Source organism: Sarcophilus harrisii, chromosome 3 (assembly GCF_902635505.1).
Source record: "Sarcophilus harrisii chromosome 3, mSarHar1.11, whole genome shotgun sequence".
Lineage (NCBI taxonomy): Eukaryota > Metazoa > Chordata > Mammalia > Dasyuromorphia > Dasyuridae > Sarcophilus > Sarcophilus harrisii.
In genome coordinates, this window is record NC_045428.1 from 585,539,185 (window position 1) to 585,560,663 (window position 21,479).

General features: G+C 41.6%; 1 protein-coding gene across 2 annotated transcripts in view; it reads right to left on the reverse strand.

The window, feature by feature from the left end:
• The window catches only part of PRKCZ (protein kinase C zeta), a 218,872-nt gene extending 205,787 nt beyond the window's left edge, over positions 1-13,085 (reverse strand). Inside the window, exons 1-2 of one of the 2 annotated variants that reach the window (XM_031963008.1) lie at positions 13,037-13,085; positions 12,495-12,832 (exon numbers count right to left, since the gene is read on the reverse strand). In XM_031963008.1, the coding sequence (XP_031818868.1) occupies positions 12,495-12,565 (71 nt within the window). In that variant the 5' untranslated portion in view covers positions 12,566-12,832; positions 13,037-13,085. Of the gene's footprint in view, positions 1-12,494 lie in introns of both variants that reach the window. The other variant, XM_031963007.1, reaches the window with a different exon arrangement.
• Between the last annotated feature and the right edge of the window lie 8,394 nt (positions 13,086-21,479).

A 21,479-nucleotide genomic window follows, 5' to 3' on the forward strand; every position in this document is an offset into this window, starting at 1 on the left:
GGCCCTGGGTTGAGGAGAGATGGGGCAGGCAGACCCATCAGCAACTACTGCAATTATCCAAGTATGAAGTAAACAGAGCCTGTACCAAGATGGCGGCAGTGTTCAAGGAGAGAAGGAGCAGGTACAAAAGCTGTTAGGAAGATAGAAAAGACAGCACTCTTAAAGCCAGTGAAATGACAACTCCGGTCTTAGAGAAAGAACCAAGAAGGAGCAAAGGGCACTTTTAAGAACATCCCTTCTTTCTGCTTTTCACTCTAGACTAAGGACTGGATACTTTTTATTTCTAGCCCCCAATTCAAACAGTCCCAGAATTCTCTTATTGCACCCCCACCTCCCTAATCTATCCCCCTAAATTAGCCCCGCCCTCATCCCAAATCTTGGCCCATCTATTTCCCTTCTGAAGCCTGAGGTCAAGGCTGCCCTACTATGGGAAAGGAGACAATGAGCATTTGCTCAGTGAGTTAGGCCATGGAGATGCCAAAACAAAAGGCAACTGTCAGTGAAGGAGCAGATTTATTGGGTGGATCTAACCTGTAAAGAGATAAGCAAAGTCTATTTAAAGTAAATAGAAATCAAGGGAGAGGCAAGCTAAGCAGGGCGGGAGATGGAAATCAAGCTTTTCTTGCAGGGTGGTACTTGAATGGGAAGGGAGCTACAGATTCTTTTTTTTTTCTTATTTGCTGAGGCAATTGGGGTTAAGTGACTTGCCCAGGGTCACTCAGCTAGGAAGCAGTAAGCATTTGAGGACAGATTTGAACTTTGAACTTTGACTTTCAAGGCTGGTGCTCTATCTGCTCTGCCATCTATCTGCTCCCCAGAGCTACAGATTCTAAGTCGAGATGAAGCATGGGGGAAAAGCCTTGACAAAGTTTGGAGATACAAAGTCCAGTATGGGAACCAGCAAGGAGGCCATTTTGCTTAGAAAAATCAAATGCCTGAGGGAAAAGCATGAGAAATAAGACTTTTTAAAAAAAGGGGCTGAAGTGTGGGGCAGGGTTTTAAATGCCCAACAATGGGCAGTCATTGGGGTTGAGAAAACAAGAGATATATGCTGAGAAAACCAAAGATACCCATCAAAATTAAAGGCATAAAAGAAAAATAAAGAGAAGGAGCAGTTATATGGAGAGAGGTGAGGCTGGACACAGGGAGGCCAGGTAGGAGACCATGGTCCAAGAGTTCAGATGAAAGGGGATGAGGTTATGAGCCAGGGTGGTGGCCAGGGTGAGAGCAAAGAGTATTTGAGAAATGTTGTAGAGCCAAATTTGGCAACTGATTCAATGTGGGAGTGACAAAGAGCCAGGAGTGACTCAGAAGCTTGGAACATGGGTGCCGTAAAAAAATGGTAGTGCCCTCAGTGGTGGAGGGAAAAAACTACTAGTGCACAGGGTAGAAAGTAGCTGTGGGCTTACCACATGCTGGTGGTGGTAGTGATGGTGGTACAGTCCAAAATGCTGTGCCCAACTTCTCAAGACCCCATTTGGGGTTTCTTGGCAAAGATACTGGAGGTTTGCCATTTCCTTCTCCAATACATTTTACAGATGAGTAAACTGAGGCAAATAGGGTTAAGTGACTTGTCCTGGGTCATATAGCTCAGAAGTAGCTGAAGCTGGGATCAGATCTTCCTATCTTTAAGTCCCAACTTGTATCCACTGTCCCCTGAAACAGTCTCCCTAACTTGATAATTTACTAGCTTTACTAATCCCTTGATTCTCTAGATTAGAGCTGGGATTCCTGGGTTACTCTGGCCCCCGGTATCTTCTTTACCAGGCTATTGTACAACTAAGGTCAAGCCAGACTCCCCATCCTACTAAAGCCATTTGTAATTCCCACCCCACCTAAAAGAGCTTCCATTGAACCATGGGTATCTGCGGTAGCAAGAATGGGAAAGAAGGCTTTAAGCATGGAAGACCTCTCTTCAATCTTTTTTCCCCCATTCCTTATAACCCAAAAACCTTGTTTACATGCAAAAATTTTATAAAAGGTTCAAGGAACAAGTACTTTTGTCATTCAAAGTGAGATAACAGAAGCCCCTAGAATAATTTACCCAAAGTACCCATGAGTCAGTGACAAAACAACCACCACCAAGAACAATAACACATCCACTGTTTGTTTTTTTCTTTCTCATTTTTTTTCCTTTTTGATCCACTTTTTCTTGTGCAGCATGATAAATGTGGAAATATGTATAGAATTGCACATGTTTAACATTTATTGGGTTGCTTGCTGTCTAGTGGGAGGGAGAAAAAATTGGAACACAAGGTTTTGCAAAGGTGAATGTTAAAAATGATCTTTACATATATTTTGAAAATAAAAAGCTATTATTAAAAAAAGAATAACACATCCCAATTAAAAACAATGCTTCTGACAGGTGCACCCATGCCAAATGTGAATCTTCTCCAAAGTAAATGGAATAAAAAGCTTTCAAAATATGAAACCCACAGGAAGAGGGAATAGGAACAGGCAGCATAGCTAGCATCTATATAAAACACTTTAAAATTTGCAGAATGCAAAATGTTACAGATCCCCTGTGAGGTAAGCACTATTATTATTCCCATTTTACTGATGAGGAAACTGAGGCTGAAGATATGAGATTTCCTGGAGAAAGAAAGGTGACACCAGTGGAGAGAGCACTGGACTTGGGAGTTTAAGAGATAAAGAGTTCAACTCCCTCTTCAGCACCAACTAGAACAGTGTGAAGTCTTCAGAATAATTAAGACAGGAATCTCAGATCTAAAGGAAATGAAATCCTCTCCCAAGTGAACTAGCAGAGCTTTTTAGCCAACTGACAGAGGCTGGGTTTAGCAGTAACCCAAATGAAACTTAAATTAAGGCAAAAAAGTTCACAGGCCTGCTGCTAGTCAAGAACTTGCAGAACTCAGACTGAGAGAGAGCAACAACCAGATTTTGCCCTGGATCAGATCACTGTGGGAGTACTGAAAACTTTTCCCTCCCCAGCCTGAGCTTCCCCTGAGATACTAAAATAACACAATAGTCTATACCCCAGACCAGTCAACACTTTCCCTCCAGAAGTGTGACAGAGCCCAACCCTTACATCAAGTCTGAAGTCAGGAAGGAGGCTGAAAGAATAAGCAAAACAAAACAAAACAAAAAGCCCTTACCATAAAAAGCTATTATTTTAGTCAAGATACTGACATAAACATAGAAGAAAATGACAAGCAATGCCTAAGAGAAAAACAAAGCTTGGGGACAAACTTAACTAGAATTCCTGGTTGAGATTAAGAAAGGTTTATTTTTTAAAGAATTTTAAAATGATTTTATAGATGAAATGAGAGCACTAGAGGAAAATGTGGGGAAAGGAATGAAAGCTATGGGGGAAAAAAGAACTGGAAAGGGAATGAGCAACTTTGTACAAGTGCTATAAAACCCGTCCAAGCAAAAATCTCCTCAAAAATGGGAATGGACCAAATAGAAACCAATGATCGATTCCAGGAGGTAACAAGAAATATCTGAATAAAGTCAAATGACTGAAAAAATAGAAGAAAATGTAAAATACCTCACAGCAAATATCTCATCTTCATTGTCTATCTTCTAAGGGAATTATTGAGTCTGTGGAAGACGAGTTTATATCCCAGTGTTCTTGTTCAATTACAAACCAGTCATTTTACTCACCTGTACAACAATCCTCAAACATAAAACACAAACTTAATAAATGCTTGATTGATTGATGAAAGCAGAAATATTATTTGATATTCACTTGACAATTATAGTTCCTGATATTCCCCAGGGTAAGAATGGGAGTGGTTACTGAAACTAGTAATTAGGATAATCTGATCTCACATGAGTCAACTTCTTCCTAACCTAGACAGTAGAATGGGATGTCTGGGAATGCCCCTGAAACTTCCTCCTTTAAAATCCCCAAGAAATGAAGGGAAAGGCTTTAGTATTTGATTAATTTATGATGCTTCCCAGCCCAAAAAGTTACTTCCCTGGAGGGAGAAGAGTTAGAAAAGCTCTTTTGAAGTAGTCTTAAAATCTGGACTTAGACTGGAAAAAGAATGGCTGCCCATCAATTGGGGAATGGCTGAATAAGTTATGGTACATTTAGGTAATGGAATATTGTTGTTCTACAAAAAATTATGAACAAGCTGATTATAGGAAAGGCCAGGAAAGATTTACATGAACTGATGCTGAGCAAAACAAGCAGAACCAAGAAAACATTGTACATAATAACAGCAAGAACGTGCAATGATCAACTGTAAAAGACTTGGTTCTTCTCAGTGGTTTAGTGATCCAAAGCAAAACCAATAAATTTTGGACAGAAAATGGCATTTGCAACCAAAAAAAGAACTATGGAGATTGAATGTAAACCAACACAAGCTATGTTCACTTCTTTTTTCTGGTTTTTTTTTTTTATGTTTTTTCCATGGTTTTTCTGTTTTGTTCTGATTTTTCTCTCCCAACATAATTCATAAAACAATGTATATTAAAATCTGGGTTTAATTCAGGGGCCAAAGGGATTAAGCAGTTTAGGTTAAATTATTAAAATTGGATGCCATCCAACCTAGCTGGGCATTTGTCATCCTGACTACTCCCAACTGCTTCACAGAATATTAAAGCTAAAGGATATCCCAGCTCTCATCTAACCTACACGTGGGGGAACCAAGATCCAGAAGGAAGCAATTTGCCTCTGGGTTCCTGCCCTTTAGATTTCTGAAATTAGAATGTTTTCCTTATAAAATTCAGTTGGAGGGAGAGAAAAAATTTGGAACATAAGGTTTTCCAAGGGCGAATATCGAAAACTATCTTTGCATATATTTTGAAAATAAAAAACTATTATTTTTAAAAAATTATTCAGCTGAATGGAATTCTATTGGAATAAATGGAATTAAATATAATAAATATCCAAAAGAATATACTGTCTTGTCAGCAACAATGAATACAGCAAAACAAAGGACTTATGTGAACTAGTACAAAGCCAAGAAAACAATATCCACATTGATTAGAAGTGTCAGAACAACAGAAAGAACAAGCACAATTTAAAAAATCAAAGTAGATGTTGCGAAATTACAAAAAACAAGCATGTTTGCCCTAAAGACATGAGAAGACATTCCCACCCAACTCTTTCAAAGAACTGGGAGGTTGATGGAGCAAGTTGTGATTCAACATTTATTATGTATCTACCATGAGGCAAGCCACTGGGCTAACTAACTTTGGGACCCAAAGGATGTAAACAACTATGTATAAACAAACTCTATGTAGAATAAATTGGCTGTACCATAAATGTGGACCTTGAACATATTGTCAGATTTTTTTTCACATATTTATTGTTTTGCTTATTTTTTGGTCTCTTTCCTTATTTTCTTTAAAAATATTCTTTGTTCTTTAGATGGGAGAAGAATGAGGGATACTGGAAAAATTTCTGGAGATGTGAAAGAAACAAAAAATATCAATTAAATCGTATCAATAAATAAACATTCTTCAGGCCAGCTTGAAAGAGTGCTGGATTTGAACTCAGAAGACATAGATTCAATTTTCATCTCTGACTCTGGAGGGATTTGAAACACTTCATCTCTCTGGCCTAAAAAAATGTATGGCCCCTGAGATCCTCCCTAGGTCTAGACCTGTGATCTCATTCTAAGTATAAACAAAATAATAATTGGATGAAAGCAAAATCACTGACCATTGTGGAAGGATAGGACTGGACATCAGAGCCACAAGATGTTACAGGAGCAACCTGCTAGTGGCTGCTGGGAATCTAATTCTGACCAGCAGAATAAATCCCTTCATGTAAGAGGATGATAACAATACAAGGAGATTAAGAGCCAGTGTTCTCTGACCTCCCTCCTCTTCCCTCTTACCTCAGATTTATTTCATTCCCAATTCACAAACATCTTCGTCAGTAAAGGCTGATTTACAATTCCTTCAAATGTGTTATGATTCACAGTTGTGGGACCTTTCGATCTGCCCCTTAATGGTACAGTCTCCTTTAATCCTTTACAGGCTTTCTGGGCTTCACATTTAGGTGTGGACCTTAACAAGACACCTCAAGTCAAGTCAAGGTCTATGTGCCTGCCAGGCACTGTGCTAAGCACCATGAAAGGCAAAAAATGATCCTTCTTCTCAAGGAGTTAATGGGGGAGATAACATACAAACAACCAAATAAAAATTTAAAAAAAAAAAAAAAAACCCAATAATATAGCAATCTCATGTAGAGAGCACCTTAAAGTTTGCAAAGTATTTCACATATTTTCACTCATCTGATCCCCACAATCCTATGAGGTAGGTGCTATTATTGCTCTCATTTTACAGATGAGGAAACCAAGGCTCAGAAAAGATTACTTGCCCAGGTTTTCAACTAGGATTAAAATTATGGTCTTCCTGACGCCAAATCCTTCAACTCTACTATATGCCAACATCTACTGTGCCATCTCGTCACATGAACAAGATAAACAAAAGCTAAACTGGATAAACTGGATATCATCTCAGAGGGAAGGCAGTCACATTAAGGGAAACAGTGAAAGACTTCCTGCAGAAAGGATTTTAATTAGGACTTTAAGGAAGCCAGAGAAACCAGGAGGAGAGGTGAGGAGTGAGAACATTCCAGGCAAGGAGGATTTGTCAAAAGCTGGAAAATCAAATGTCACGCTTGAGCCGCTGAATCACTCCTTTTGCCAAGACCAGAAGGTTAAAGTTGTAAGGTCACCTAGTCTCAGCCTTTGGCACATGAAAAAACAAATAGAATCTGAACTCAGGCCCCCCTACTCCATCAATGTGCTTCTCTACTATGTATAAATCACTGAATCGCCTTGAACAAAGCTAGGAAGGTGATAAGGGAGCCATGAGGGGCAGCCTGAGCAAAGGCAGGCAGGCAGGAGATTTGGTGCAAGGTTTATGACATTTTTATACTTTTGACAAAGGTTGTTTAGCATCTCATTTCAGCCACTGGGGAGTCTCTCACCCTCTCTGAGAACATCCAGGTTTAGTATTTACAGGAGAAGGGAAGGAAGGACAGCTGGGGTTACCTGAAGCACAGGGGTCCTCAAACTACGGCCTGCAGGCCAGATGCGGCAGCCCAGGACGTTTATCTCCCCCACCCAGGGCTATGAAGTTTCTTTATTTAAAGGTCCACAAAACAAAGTTTTTGTTTTTACAGGCCCTCCAACAGTCTGAGGGACAGTGAACTGGCCCTCTATTTAAAAAGTTTGAGGACCCCTAGGGGCCAGCACCTTTGCCTCTAATGAGAGAGGGACTCAAAACTTCTCTTCTTATCAAAAAGTTCTCTCCCATCAAAGTACAGATCTGGGAACTCAGTGAAAAGCACCAGAACTCTGCTAGCAGAAATTCAGAGAGAGGCAAAGCCTTTGTAGATGATTATTATTAAATGGAGTACTGAAGGAAAAGGAAGAGAGCACAGAGAGAGCCCTCCCCCAAAGGTTAGTTAGCATAACCTAGATGAAGAGCTATCAAAGAAGACAAATAATGATCAGGGAGGTTCTAAGGAGAGGCCAGGTGGAGTTTGGAGGAAAAGGGAGAAAAAGGAGGGAAAGGGGCAGGAAAGGGAAGAAATCCTACACAGAAAAAAATATCAAGAATATTCCATAGCATCAAAGGGTGAAGATCAGAGAAAGCCATTGGATGTGACCACTAGAGTTTCTGGTTTTAGATGGTTGCCCTGAAGTACTGAGAGCTTAATGGTTCTGTCCCATTATGTTGTGTGATCTTGGGCACTCACTCACTTTCCTTCCCACAGCCTCAGTTTCCTCATCTGTAAAACATGCTCATCAGACTGGATGATTTCCATGAGATTCATTCCAGCTCTCTATGACCCAAGAGATTGAATCAGTTCTTATTTAGATGTCTTAAAGCCATTTCTCAGCCTCAAAAATAAAATCTAGCATATTTCAAAGAGAAAACAGTGTGAGCTAATATACAACTAAAGCCTAAACTCTCTGTGTGTGTGTGTGTGTGTGTGTGTGTGTGTGTGTCTAGCTGGCTATAGGAGGAAGGCTAGAGAAGGGAACATGGGGCAAGCTTATCTGTGCATTGAGAAATCCCTCACACCCACATAGAGAATCCCAGTCCCCAAAGGCAGATACAACATACAACATACGTTCCGGCACCCAGCACAGTGCTAAGCTTCAAGTAGGTGCTGGATAAAGGGAGGATGAATTGAATCACATGATTTTTCAAACGAGCTCTAATTGCAGCTGGCATACAAATTATTTAGGAGCTACCTGAATAATTAACAGCCCTGCAGAATTGTCTCCACGCATTCTATCTATCTAACCGCTTTATCTCATATGAGAAGGGCATTTATCTTCACTGCTATGTATGCAAGGACCCAGAAAACCCCACCCTGTCAACCTCCATAAAGGGAATTTTTTTTGTAATCATTAAAAACAATGCTGTGTCTAATCACTCAAGGACTACAATCTATAACAAAACTTCAACTGTGGATTGGATCATATGTGGGAGTCGTGAAAAATTTGGCAATAGTAAAAGGGAGCAAATAGCCTGCCAAGATTTAATTCTTTATGAAAAAATAAAGAAGTATCTCCATCTCACTAGCATGCAAATTTGCTTTGTCTTTAATACATGATAAAATCATATATATACCAATAATTTTAAAATAAATGTCTTTATGATTATCAGGAAATGTTTGATTTATATACCTATATACCCAGGTGTTATAAAATTTCTCAGGCAAAAAAGAGGTCACAAATGGAAAAACATTGAAGAAGTCCTGATGTATAGAAAGTCTTACCTTCCAGGGTCTCCCCCTCCAAGGTTACCCCACCTGTGGTCAGCTGTCAAAGTGATCTTTCTAAACCTCAGATCTATGTCACCCCATAAACGTCTGTGTTTTCTTATTGACAGAATCAAATATAAAAAGCTGTTTGGCATTAAAGCCCGTGATATCCTTTTTCCCTTCCCCCTTTTCCTTCCCAGTCTTTTTATACCTTACACCCAACCAAATACACCTGTCTCCAGGCTGTTCCTCACACTGGACTCCAAAGCATTTTAACCAGCCCATCCCCCATATCTGAAATGCTCTTGCTTTTCACCCCTACCTGGATTTCTTCAGTCCCAGCTTAGATCCCATCTTCTCCAGGAAATCTTTCCCAATACCCTTTAATTTTAGTGACTTCCTTCTGCTCCAATTTGTCTTTGTTTTTAGAGTTGTTGACAGGTTGTCTCCTCCATTAGAATAGGAGCTCCTTGAGGGCAGAGACTGACTTTGTATATATGCATCATGTATTTACTTTCATATGTTGTGTCTGGACTGCTAGGTGGGGCAGAGGATAGAGTTCTGGACTTGGGATCAAGACTCCCCTTCCTGAGTTTAAATCCAGCCTGGAACATTTACTAGTTGTGTGAATATGGGCAAGTCACTTTACCCTGTGTGCCTCAGTTTCCTCATCTGTAAATAAACTGGGAAAGGAAATGATAAACAAGTTCAAAATCTTTGGGCCAGGAAAATATAAATAAAGGGGATAGAAACTGGGATTTGGAATCAAAAAGACTTATCTATAAGAATTTTAATGTGCCTCAGGCACTTATTTGGTTTATGACCACAGGGAAAGGCTCATAAAGTGTTTGCCTCAGTCACTTCAATTGTGAAATCTGGATAATAATAGCATGTACCTCAGAGTAGTTTCAACGATCAAATGAGTTAATAATTGTAAAGGCATTTAGCACTGTATAAATGTTAGCCATTATCATCATTACTATGATGAACGTTTTCTCCAAGACTTTCTTTAGTCTGAACAATCAATGAAACAATAAATCCGAGTCCTAATTTGTAGCTTTGCTGATTTCCTGCATGTAAAACCTCAAAGGTTCAAGCTGCCTCCAGCACATCAATGATTATGGTCCTACTAAGTGCTAGGTTCGAAACACTACCGCTATTGCAGGTTCATGAAGTTGATCTATGGGGGCAGCTAACACATACATATACTTTCTTGTTTTGTCATTACCAGTTCTTCAATTTCCTTAATTTAGGGAATATAAATAAACACCATCTCTGAAACATAAGAAGCTAAATGACTTGCTCAGGGTCATATAGCTGGTATGAGAAGGAGACTTGAACTCAGGACCTCATGCCTGTCACGCCATGTTAATTCTACAAGTGGACCTTCCACCAAAAATAAGGAGCAGGTAATTTCAAGGGGGCACTAAGCCTTGAAGGAAGCCACTGATGCTAAAAGGTATATGGGATGCTAGGAGACAGCATTTTATAAAATAGAGTCTAAACACAGGAATTCATCCTCAAAGATTTCTCTTTTGGATGGAAAAAGAATTATTCAATGACAAAGAATTATATTCAACAAAAAGAATTTTTTCTAAGAACGGGAAATTATTTTGCATTTCCCAAACAATTTCTGAGTCTTAAAAAAATTCTTCTGAAGTCTTGGCAAAGTCTAATTTTAGCAATCACACCAGAATATCTCTTAAGCAGAATGAAATGATCAAAATGTGAGTCCTTCATGACCTGTGCCCTTTTCTTAAGAGGACGATAAGCTTTCAGCTGTCTTCTTCCAGGTCAAATACCAAGCTCAGATTTTAACAAACAAAAAAATATGAATATGATTTTCACACTTTTAACTGCCTCGGTTGAGGTGCTCTTTCCAAAAGATTGCTACTTTTCTCCGACTGGTTTCCTGGATTTGGAGGAGGAAATGAGAACTTGAATCAACTTCAAAAATGAAAAAGTGACTGAGAATAAAAGACTTAAAAAAAAAAATTCTCTCCTTCCACGGAGTCAAAGATCCTGCTTCAGGATGGTAAGAGGGGTTCAACCAAAGGGTTAAATTCTTTGGCTAAAATAGGTAATCCCTGTCAGGCTAGAAAGAGAAATCTAACTCATTGGAAGACTACAAGCCTGCATACAATTTCCTTGCAGTAAAAGTTTAAAAAAAAAGTTTGTTTGTTTTTTTTTAAACCTCTTTGCAGATTAAAGTACAAAAACAGGAAAATTCTTTCCAGTAAACTAAAGCACTAACCAGCCAATGGCAAGACTCTGGAGCCTGAATCAAAGGCCTAGAGATGCAAGTGAGCAGGCTGAAGAGAGCAGGCACCCTTAAGCTAGGGGCCATGAACTTAGACGTTTTTTAAGTTTGATAACTTTTCAGTCTAATTAGTTTCTTCTGGGATCCTCTGGATTTTATGCATTTAAAAGATATGTTTCTGAAGAGGGGTGATGGACTTTACCAGAATGACCCGAAGGATCCAGGACACAGAAAAGGGAAGGGATCTGATGACTGCATGACCATCAACAGGGTCTTAGGTAATATATAGACCATGTGATAGTGCCAAATTTCCAGAGTATCATAAATTATAGACCCTTAGGGTCATCTCGTCTAGCTTCATCAGTTTACAAAGGAAGGAACTGAGTTTGAGGAACCAAACTGAGGCCCAAGATCATCCAATGCAATGGCCAAGCCAGAATTAGGGCCAGATCCTCAGTCTCCCTCCTGATCCATGCCCCTGAATTTCAATGACCTAAAGAAGCTTCCAAAAGAGTACTCTACTGGCAACCATGCTACCTAGGCTAACCCTAACTCCAAAAGTAAACCTGGTAGAGTGTACCAAGGTATACAGGGGGTCAGGTCCTGTTAGAGGCAGGTTTCGGAAGGTCTATGTGTCCATAGGAGAGAGCTGAATTGTAGATGAGGAGAGAGAGACAGAGGCAGGGAGGAAGACAAAGACTACAGATCTAGACACACCAAAAAAGAAAATCATTCCAAAATCAAACTGGAGAATGGGGCCTCCATTGGCACACTTATTAAATGGGCACAGAGAGGCACCTGGGTCTTGATTAGGGCAAAAGGGGTGGGGGGGGGAGGAACCTCCGAAATCACCAGTGTCGAATCGCCCCTTCTTGGCAATTTAAAAGCTTCCTGGAGATTCGAGAGATCTAATGACTTGGTCTCAGGATGCTTAGTCGGGATTTGAATTTGGGACTCGCCCGCTCCAAAGCTAACACACTATAAAGCTTCCCACGGATTAATCCCTCACCCCGTTCAAACTGTAAGATTTGCCAAGCCCCTTCCTCGGTCTTCGCAGCGGAAGTAACAGGGCTCCGACTACAACGACCAGCTAACAAATTATCGGCCCATTTCACAGGTAAGCCCAACCACTCTTGGCCCCGCCTTGCCTACTAGAGATTCCTCCACCGAGCGCAGGCCCCCGAATGCTTTGTTAATGAGTCACCGCAGTGTGTTACATTTTGTTACTCGGACGCAGAAGAAAAAGTTCAACTCCGGTAATAGCTACAGTTTACTTACTGCTCATTAAGTCGACCCAGTGGGGATCGCAAAAGAAAGACTTTGAAAAAACAGCTTCCCTCTCACTCTGCTACACCCCCGCCCCTTCCCCGCGCCCCCCTCTTTCCCCCCTCCCCCGTGTGTTGCCAAAGCACAGACCCGGGAGAGGGGACAAACTTTCCATGGCTGCCTGGTAAACAGACGCCAGCTTGGCCAGGATCGGAGGGGCTGCTGGCTGGAGAGCGGGGGCAGAGAACGCCGCTTGCTTACCCGTTGTAGTGCGCCTTAATGCGAATGCTCTCCGGGCCCACGTTGGTCTTGGACCCCATCCTGCTCGGCATGGCACTAATCCCAAGCAGCAGAGTCTGCGTCCGGAGCGCGCGCGGAGCGGCGGGGCTGGTTCCCGAGCCTAGCCGGCGAAAAGCTTCAGGGCTCAGGGCTCCAGCTCGGGGCTCGGAACCCGGCTTCGTGTCCACGGGGCTCTTCCCATTTCAGCGCCTGGCCCACTCGACCACAAGCAGAAACACCAGGGTGGACGCGCTGCCCCGAGAGGGCAACCCCCGGGAGCGGGCGCAGTCTGGGCGAGGACTCCGGGCGCCCGCAGCTACCTGGGGGAAGGGGGAGGGTAAGGAGGGCGGTGAAAGGCCCCCTCGGGAAGTTTCCGGGACTCCCTTCCCAAATAGCCAAGCCCGGAACTTTGTGACTCTGGGACGGAATCACCGCCAGCCTAAGGACGCCCAGGATCGCCGGTGTGTAAATTTCCCTCAGGTCACACTTCTAACCCAGGATCTAAGAAGGAAGCAGAATCCTACCTGCAGGCTGGTCTCCCGGAGGAGGAGGAGCAGGAACAGGAGGAGGAGCGGGAGCGGGAGGGGCCGGAGCGGGAGGAGGGAGGGGCAGGTCGGGGGCAGAACCTGCGGGCTTCCTTTGGCTAAGGCTATTCCCTTCTTCCCCCTCTGCCCCCCACTCTCCTCGGAGTGTCGGGGAGAAGGAGGCCGGGCAGGGATTAGACACCGCGCTGGAGCGGGGGAGACCCCGGCTAGTGACAAACCCATGTTGATCCTGAAGTTTAATGACCCAAAGAGGAAGAACTCCCCTCTCAAAAGTTCTCGCTGAAGAACCTGAATGGGGAGAAATGGGGCTCAGGGGAAGTGCAAGAAAGGGAGACTAGAACAGGAGGGTTCCTGAGACAGGGATGGGGCGTGTGGGGTTCCAGTGGTAAAAGCAGGTGGGGGGTCAGGAGGGTGACCTCCAGAATAAAAGATTGAGGCAACAGAGGGGATTAAAGGTCCGGAATCGGTGCGGGTCAAAACTGGCCACTGGGGTGATGGCATCCTGAGGATGGATGTTTTAGAAGTGGAAATGGGGGTAGGGGGAGAGGTTCCCTGAGTATTAGGAGAACTAGCCTGGTGATAAAGGCATGAATCTGGATTTAAAGCTGAAGGTCTCTCATTTTACGAATGAACTGAGGCCCTGGGCTTGGGACCCTTGGGGGAGGGGAGCGTCCCATGAAACTGGGGAGAAAGAACAGACGTGAGGAAACAGAGGTATTTGGAATTCGTTCAGAGACCTTGGACAAGTGGTATCCAGGGGGACAAGTGGGAGAAGGGAGGGAACAAGGCAGAGAAGCGATTTATAATCCATTGGGTAAACGGGAAACCTTCCGGGAGAATAAAGCTAGGAAGCTGGGCATGGGATGAGGGGCATCCGGAGTGAGGACGAGACTGGCAGGAGGAAGCAACTAGGATGGGGGGAGGGGAGATCCTGGGGGGCTTAGAGGGGAATGGAGGACACACTTTTACAGAGGCTGTAGCCCCTCCTCCTTGGCCCCTCTGACCCACTCTGAGCCAAAGAAGAGAGAATCCAGGCATCCCCCCGATGCCCGAAAACTCTGCTTCCCCAACCCCAACTTTACTGCCCGGAAGATACTCCAGCCTGGAAGAAGTTGGTCTGGGGCAGGTCCGCGCGCGCGACCACAAGCATGGGGGCGCAGGGGACGCGCGCGCTCCGGCCACGCCAAGCGGGAGGGGCCGAAGTAGGGGAGGACCGAAGTTGGCTCCCAGGGGCTTGAACCCCACCCTTCCCTCCCCGCTACAACAGTCCGAGCATGTGGGATTGGCCGAGTTCGGGCCAGCCGGCCAATAGACAGGCGGCGTGAGCGGTAGGAGGAGAGAGAGCAAAGTACCTGGTGACCAATAAGGGAGCCCATCCGGGCGGCCACCTGGAGCCAATCCTCAGGGGGATGCCGCAGGCCCGGAGCCAATCGGAGGGTCGGACGGGCTACCTGCGTTCGGCTAGTCCTCTGCCTCCTCCCAGCGCAAAAGTTAAACACCTGTATTGGATTTCTAGCCGTCTAGGGGAGAGGAAAGAGAGGGAAAAAATATGGAACACCAGGTCTTGCCTGGGTGACTGTTGAAAATTACCTATGCATAGGTTTTGAAAATAAGAAGCTTTAATAATTAAATAAATAAATAAACACTTACAACCAATGGGGCTGCGGGAGCTCAGAGGGCTGAATCTACCTAGCAACCGAAGGCCGGACACCAGAATCCGCTGGGCGGGAGAAGGGGGGAACTGGAGGGAGGGGCTGGAGTGTAGGGTCCTAAAGTGTCCCGGGCCCCTAGCTATGTGGTGACCCAGATCGCAGGGCTTTAGACTCTGAGTGGGACGTGGGGTTGGGGTTGAATCAATTCTGTCCCTGCCTGAGCTTCATCCATAAAGCGATGGCTGCAGGCCCTTCCCGGCTCGGAATGTCCCGGGTCCCAGGAGAGAGTCTTCATCTTATCTCAGAATCTCTAAAGAATGCAGGCTCTGGGGTTGGAGATCAAATACCAGCTCTGTCACTTACAAACTGCATGTTGGAGCAGGTCACTTTGGCTAAGTGACCTCTGAGGACACATGTATTAAACACCTACTATGTGCCAAGCATTGTGCTAAGCTCTGGGTGTATGAATTTCAATATGAATTTCATCTCCAAGAGTCCTTCAGTCCATAAACATGTATTAAACGCCTACTATGTGCCAAGCATTGTGCTAAGCTCTGGGTGTATGAATTTCAATATGAAAAACGCCTACTATGTGCCAAGCATTGTGCTAAGCTCTGGGTGTATGAATTTCATCTCCAAGAGTCCTTCAGTCCATAAACATGTATTAAACGCCTACTATGTGCCAAGCATTGTGCTAAGCTCTGGGTGTATGAATTTCAATATGAATTTCATCTCCAAGAGTCCTTCAGTCCATAAACACGTATTAAACACCTACTATGTGCCAAGCATTGTGCTAAGCTCTGGGTGTATGAATTTCAATATGAATTTCATCTCCAAGAGTCCTTCAGTCCATAAACACGTATTAAACACCTACTATGTGCCAAGCATTGTGCTAAGCTCTAGGGATATGAATTTCACCTCTAAGGGTCCTTCAGTCCATAAACATGTATTAAACGCCTACTATGTGCCAAGCATTGTGCTAAGCTCTGGGTGTATGAATTTCAATATGAATTTCATCTCCAAGAGTCCTTCAGTCCATAAACATGTATTAAACGCCTACTATGTGCCAAGCATTGTGCTAAGCTCTAGGGATATGAATTTCACCTCTAAGGGTCCTTCAGTCCATAAACATGTATTAAACACCTACTATGTGCCAAGCATTGTGCTAAGCTCTGGGTGTATGAATTTCAATATGAATTTCATCTCCAAGAGTCCTTCAGTCCATAAACATGTATTAAACACCTACTATGTGCCAAGCATTGTGCTAAGCTCTGGGTGTATGAATTTCAATATGAAAAACGCCTACTATGTGCCAAGCATTGTGCTAAGCTCTGGGTGTATGAATTTCATCTCCAAGAGTCCTTCAGTCCATAAACATGTATTAAACACCTACTATGTGCCAAGCATTGTGCTAAGCTCTGGATGTATGAATTTCAATTCTATACACATTTCTTAAGCACCTAGTATGCTAAATGCTGGGAATGCAATAAGATCCAAAAAGGACAGTCTTTATCCTCTCAGATCTTCCAGTTTAATGGAGAAGACGCCATGCAAACAAATACTGTACATTCAAAGCAAGCTATGTGCAGGATAAATAAGAAATAATTAATAGGAGGAAGGCACTGGAATCGAGGAGTTGGGAAAAGCTTCCTGTAGGAGGTGAGATTTTACTGGAACTTAGAGGAAGCTGGGTTGTCACAACAGAGCAAGGACAGTTTGTCAGATGTGGAAAACAGCCAGAGAAAATGCCATAAGCCCAGAGATGGAATGTCTTGTTGGAGAAACAGCCAGGAAGCCTGTGTCCTTGGACTGAAGAGTACATGATGGGGAATAAAGCGGAGGAAGAATGGGAAGGTAGGAGGTGGGTAGGTTATGAAGGGCTTTAAATGCCAAGCAGAGCATTTCCAATCCTGCCCCTATAATAAGAAGCAAAAGACAATCCTTGGAGTTAAGAAATGTACAGGTCTGAAGGCAGCTCAATGGTTACAATGCAGGACTTAAAAACCTAATAATTCAGAATTCAAATCTGCTTAACCTCTCTGTGCCTCCATTTCCATATAGCAGTAATAGAACCTACTACGCAGGGTTGTGGTGAGATTCAAAGGAGCTAATACTTATAAAGAGCTAGATCTCAGTTCCTAACCTTATGATCTTTCCAGTGTCCTTCATTGTCTCAGGATGCTCCCAGGCCCACGGTAAGCACTTAATAAATCTAGCTACGTATCTCAGTTGTTTGTTGTGAGTTTTTGGGGGGTGAGAGCAGCTGGTCCAGTCGATCGATCCAGAGATCTTGGAATCAGGACGATCTGAGTTCCAATTTTGACCTCAGATACTTTCTAGCTGTGTGACCTTATGTGTCACATAATCCCAATTGCCTTTAAATATAATAGCCCCTACCCTCAGGAAGTTTACAGTCTCACACTAGAAGAATATGAGAATTACATCATCTTACAACCCACAAGCCTTCTCCACATCAACACAGTTTTCACCTATGGCTCAGGAAATAAATTTCAGGAAGTTGTCTAGGGAATTCTAAGGTAATCATACAGCTTGTAGGTATCACAGACAAGATTTGAACTCACATCCTGACTCCATTTCAGTTGTGTTCATCTCTTTATGACCCCTATGGGCTTTCTTTGGCAAAAATCTTTCTTCAGGGAATTAAGGCAAATAGTGATTAAATGACTTGCCCAGGATCATACAACTAGCACATACTTGAAGCTGAATTTGAACTCAGATCTTTTGGACTCCAGACCCAGTGTTCTATCTACTGATCTTCTAGTTTCCAGAGGTTGATTCTATTGATTGTCTACATTTAAGAAAGTGATGAAGGAAATTTTAATGATAAAATATGTCCTCAATATATCACCCCCATGGGAGAGTCGATTATTAAACATTTACCAATACCTTTTTTTTCTTCCCCATAGATATGTGCTAAATCCTCTCCCTGTTCTGCTCTTAGGTTCTACCAGCTCTGGCATTCTCTGATCTAAAGTCCTTCCTGCTATAATTAACATTCTCTCCTTCAAGTTTCCTTCCAGCTCTGACTCCTATAAAGGATTAACCCAACTTGACCATGGACCTACAGTATGCTTTGGGGGTTATGCCTTGCCTAGTTATTAATTAACGCACTACTAGAGATAATCTGGGAAGGAGCAACCAAATGGGGAGATCCTAACAGACATCTTAGTGAGAAAAGCAACTCCCAGGAGAGAGGGCCCTGGCTCCAGCCAGAACCACAGCTGGCCTTCTTTTCCTGGTGTTAACAGCCTAATGCAAAAACAAAGCCTGCAGGGTTGAAATGGGCTGCTGGGGCCAGATTTAATGGGAATGTCATTTCAACTTCCTCTGGAAATTATGTCATTTTAAAAGGCTGTTTCTTTCTGAGTGTGTGTGTTTTAAACCTTCATAACATCAAAAACACAGCAGACCATACAAATGACCCTGGCTTCAAAATAAGACCACTGGAACTGGAAGCTAAAAGCAGGAGGAGGGAAGTAGCCAAGAGGAAAAAGAAAGCAAAGGGAAATTTTTTAAAACTACACACTTCCAACAAATTTTTTTTTAATTCCAATTGAATGCAAAAAATAGAAACTCTGAAAATCAGAGATCTTGAAAATCAAAATAAAAACTTCATCAAATTGATCAATAAAACTAGAAATAAGAAAAAACTAATAAATAGATAAACCATTGACCTAATTTTGAAAAACAGGGGGGAAAGTGAAACTGACTATATCAAAAAGGCAAAAGAATCATTTTTTTAAATAACTTTTTTTATTTTTAAGATATATATACAAAGATGGTTTTAACATGCACCCTTGCAAAATCTTATGTCCCAAATTATTTTTCCTTCTCTTGCCCCCACCCCCTCCTCTAGACAGAAAATAATCCAAAAATACGTTAATCGTGTGTGATTCTTCTATACATATTTCCACAATTATCATGCTGCACAAGAAAAATCCAATCAAAAAAGGAAAAAAATGAGAAAGAAAACAAAAAGCAAGCAAACCATAAAAAAAGATGAAAATATTATCCTTTGCTCCACATTCAGTCCCAACAGGACTGGATGCAGATGGCTCTTTTCATCACAAATCTATTGGAATTAGCCTGAACCATCTCATTGCTGAAAAGAGTCAAGTCTATCATAATTGATCATCACACAATCTTGGTCTTGCCGTGTGCAATGTTCTCCTAGTTTTGCTCATTTTATCTAGCATCAGTTCGTGTAAGTCTCTCCAGACCTCTCTGAAATCATCCTGCTGATTGTTTCTTGTAGAACAATAATATTCCATACCATTCATATACCATAATTTATTCAGTCATTCCCCAACTGTTTCCAGTTTCTTGCCAGTACAAAAAGGGCTGCCCCATTTTTGCACATGTGGGTCCCTTTCCCTCCAAAGGAAAAAATTTTAAACTATGAACCTGCAACAATTTTTTTTAATCCCAACTGAACACAAAGAATAGAAACTCTGAAAATCAGAGATCACAAAAATCAAAATTAAAACTTCATCAAATTGATCAATAAAACTAGAAAAAAACTAGCAACAAGGGAAAAAACCTAATAAATAGATAAACCATTGATCTTATTTCTTAAAAGAGGAAAAAGTGAAATTGACGGTTTCAAAAAGTAAAAAGAATATTTTTAAACAAATGAAGAGGAAATCAGTAATAAGCATTTATGAAGTGCCTACTGCATACCAAGCACTATGCTAAACACTGGCAATCCAAAAAAAGGCAAAAGACTATCTCTGCCCTCAAAAAACTCACAGTTCAATGTAGAAGACAACATGTAAATAATGATGTATAAACTAGAGATAGGATAAATTAGAAATAATCAATAGAGGGAAATAGATCACATTAAAAGTGATTGGGAAAAGCTTACCCTAGATGTGGTTTTAGTCGAGATCTGAAGGAAGCCAGAAGATAGAGGTGAGGAACAAGAGCTTCCCAGGCACAAAGGGACAGACCATTAAAATGCTTTTGAATCAGATATGGATTGTCCTGTGTATACAAGGTATGAAAAGACTGGAAAGAAGAAGAACAGGTTACAAAGGGCTTTGAAGGCCAGACAGAGGGTTTTATATTTGATCTTGAAAGTGATAGGGGATTCATCTTCCTATTTTATCAATAGATCTAAAAAAAGATTTTGATAAAATAGGCATTTATTTTTATAAAAATTGGGGAAAGGACCTTTTCCTTTTTTATTATAATAAATAATATCTATCTAAAACCAAGAACCATTATTACATGTAACAAAGAAATACTAGAGAACTTCCCAATAAGGTAAAGGCAAAGAAAAAAATATGTACTATTTATTTGATGTAATTCTAGAAATACAAGTTGTGGCAATAGATAGAAATACAAGAAAAATAAATGATATGATGTGTCCTCCCAAAGCAATGCAAAGAGTTGACTTCTTTTTCCTCACTGTTCTCTTTCCAATCATCCCCTACAATTATTTTTCCTGGTGAACTTTTTGTAAATGTCTTCCATACTACAATATGTGTCACATGTTCTATGAAATTATGTTTCCTAATGCTTTGGGATATCCCATAAACCAATTTTATCAAAAAAAGAAAAGAAAAGAAAATATGATGATCTATTTGGAAAATCCTGAAGATTCTATTAAAATTAATTGAAACAATTTTAGAAAAGTAGCAAGATATAAAATAAATCCATATAAATAATCTTTTTTTCATATTACCAAAGGAATCCAGTAGAAAGAAATAAAAAAATAAATCTCACAGCCAAAAGATATGAATAAGCAGTTTCAGCTGTAGCTTCTAGAAAAGGGAGTTGAAGAGCTGATCAGGAGGAGATTACATGGGTCAGTTTACTTGCACTGAGGAAGGAATCTGTTGCTTTGCCCATAATCAGATTCAGGTTGCAATGTTGGTTCACAGAAGAGGTCCTTAGAAAGGTTTCTGAAAACAGCTATGCAAGACTCCTGAATCTTGGGACAGCACACCCTCCACCCTGGAAATAACAAAGAGTTAAAAGCCAGGTAATAAGCTGGGGGAAATGGGCAAACAACAAAAAAAGATTCTGATCATAGAAAATTACTGTGGTGACAAGGAAGATAAAAATACACACAGAAGATAACAAAATCAAAGCTTCTACATTCAAAACCCCCAAGAAAAATAAGAATTGGTCTCAAACTATGGAAGAGCTCAAAAGAGATTTTGAAAATCAAGTAAGAGAGGTAGAAGAAAATCTAGGAAAAGAAATGAGAGTGATGCAGAAGGAAATACAAAAAACTAATGAGGAGAAGAATGTCTTAAAAAAAAAAAAAATTGACCAAAATGGGAAAGGAGAAACAAAAGCAGTGGAACATTCTCTGGTTCAGTTGTCCTAGGATCTCTGGGAGCAGCCTTCGTTTCAGTTCAGTAATCACCACAAGAGTTGCCAGGGGTTAAAGTCCAAATCTTTTATTGTCTCCTTCAAAATCTTGTCTCCTTGCCTAGGACCCAGCTAGCTTTTTTAAAGGCCTTCTGGAGTCTTGGTTTCAGTGGAGAAATGATGGGAGGAATGAATCTAAATCCATGGGCTTGTACTTCAGCCTACAGTCCACTTGTCTTCTCTAGCTCTGAATCTGGCTGAGTTTGTCTGAGTTTATATGCTCTCTTATTATAGGTGTGAATCTTGGAGAAATGGATTAAGTACTAAGTACATGTACTGAACTAAAGAACTGTTAAGCACCATGCTAAACTGGATAACCATTGTCTCATCAGTTCCACTTAGTACCTTGTAAGAAGTTCAGGGTTCTG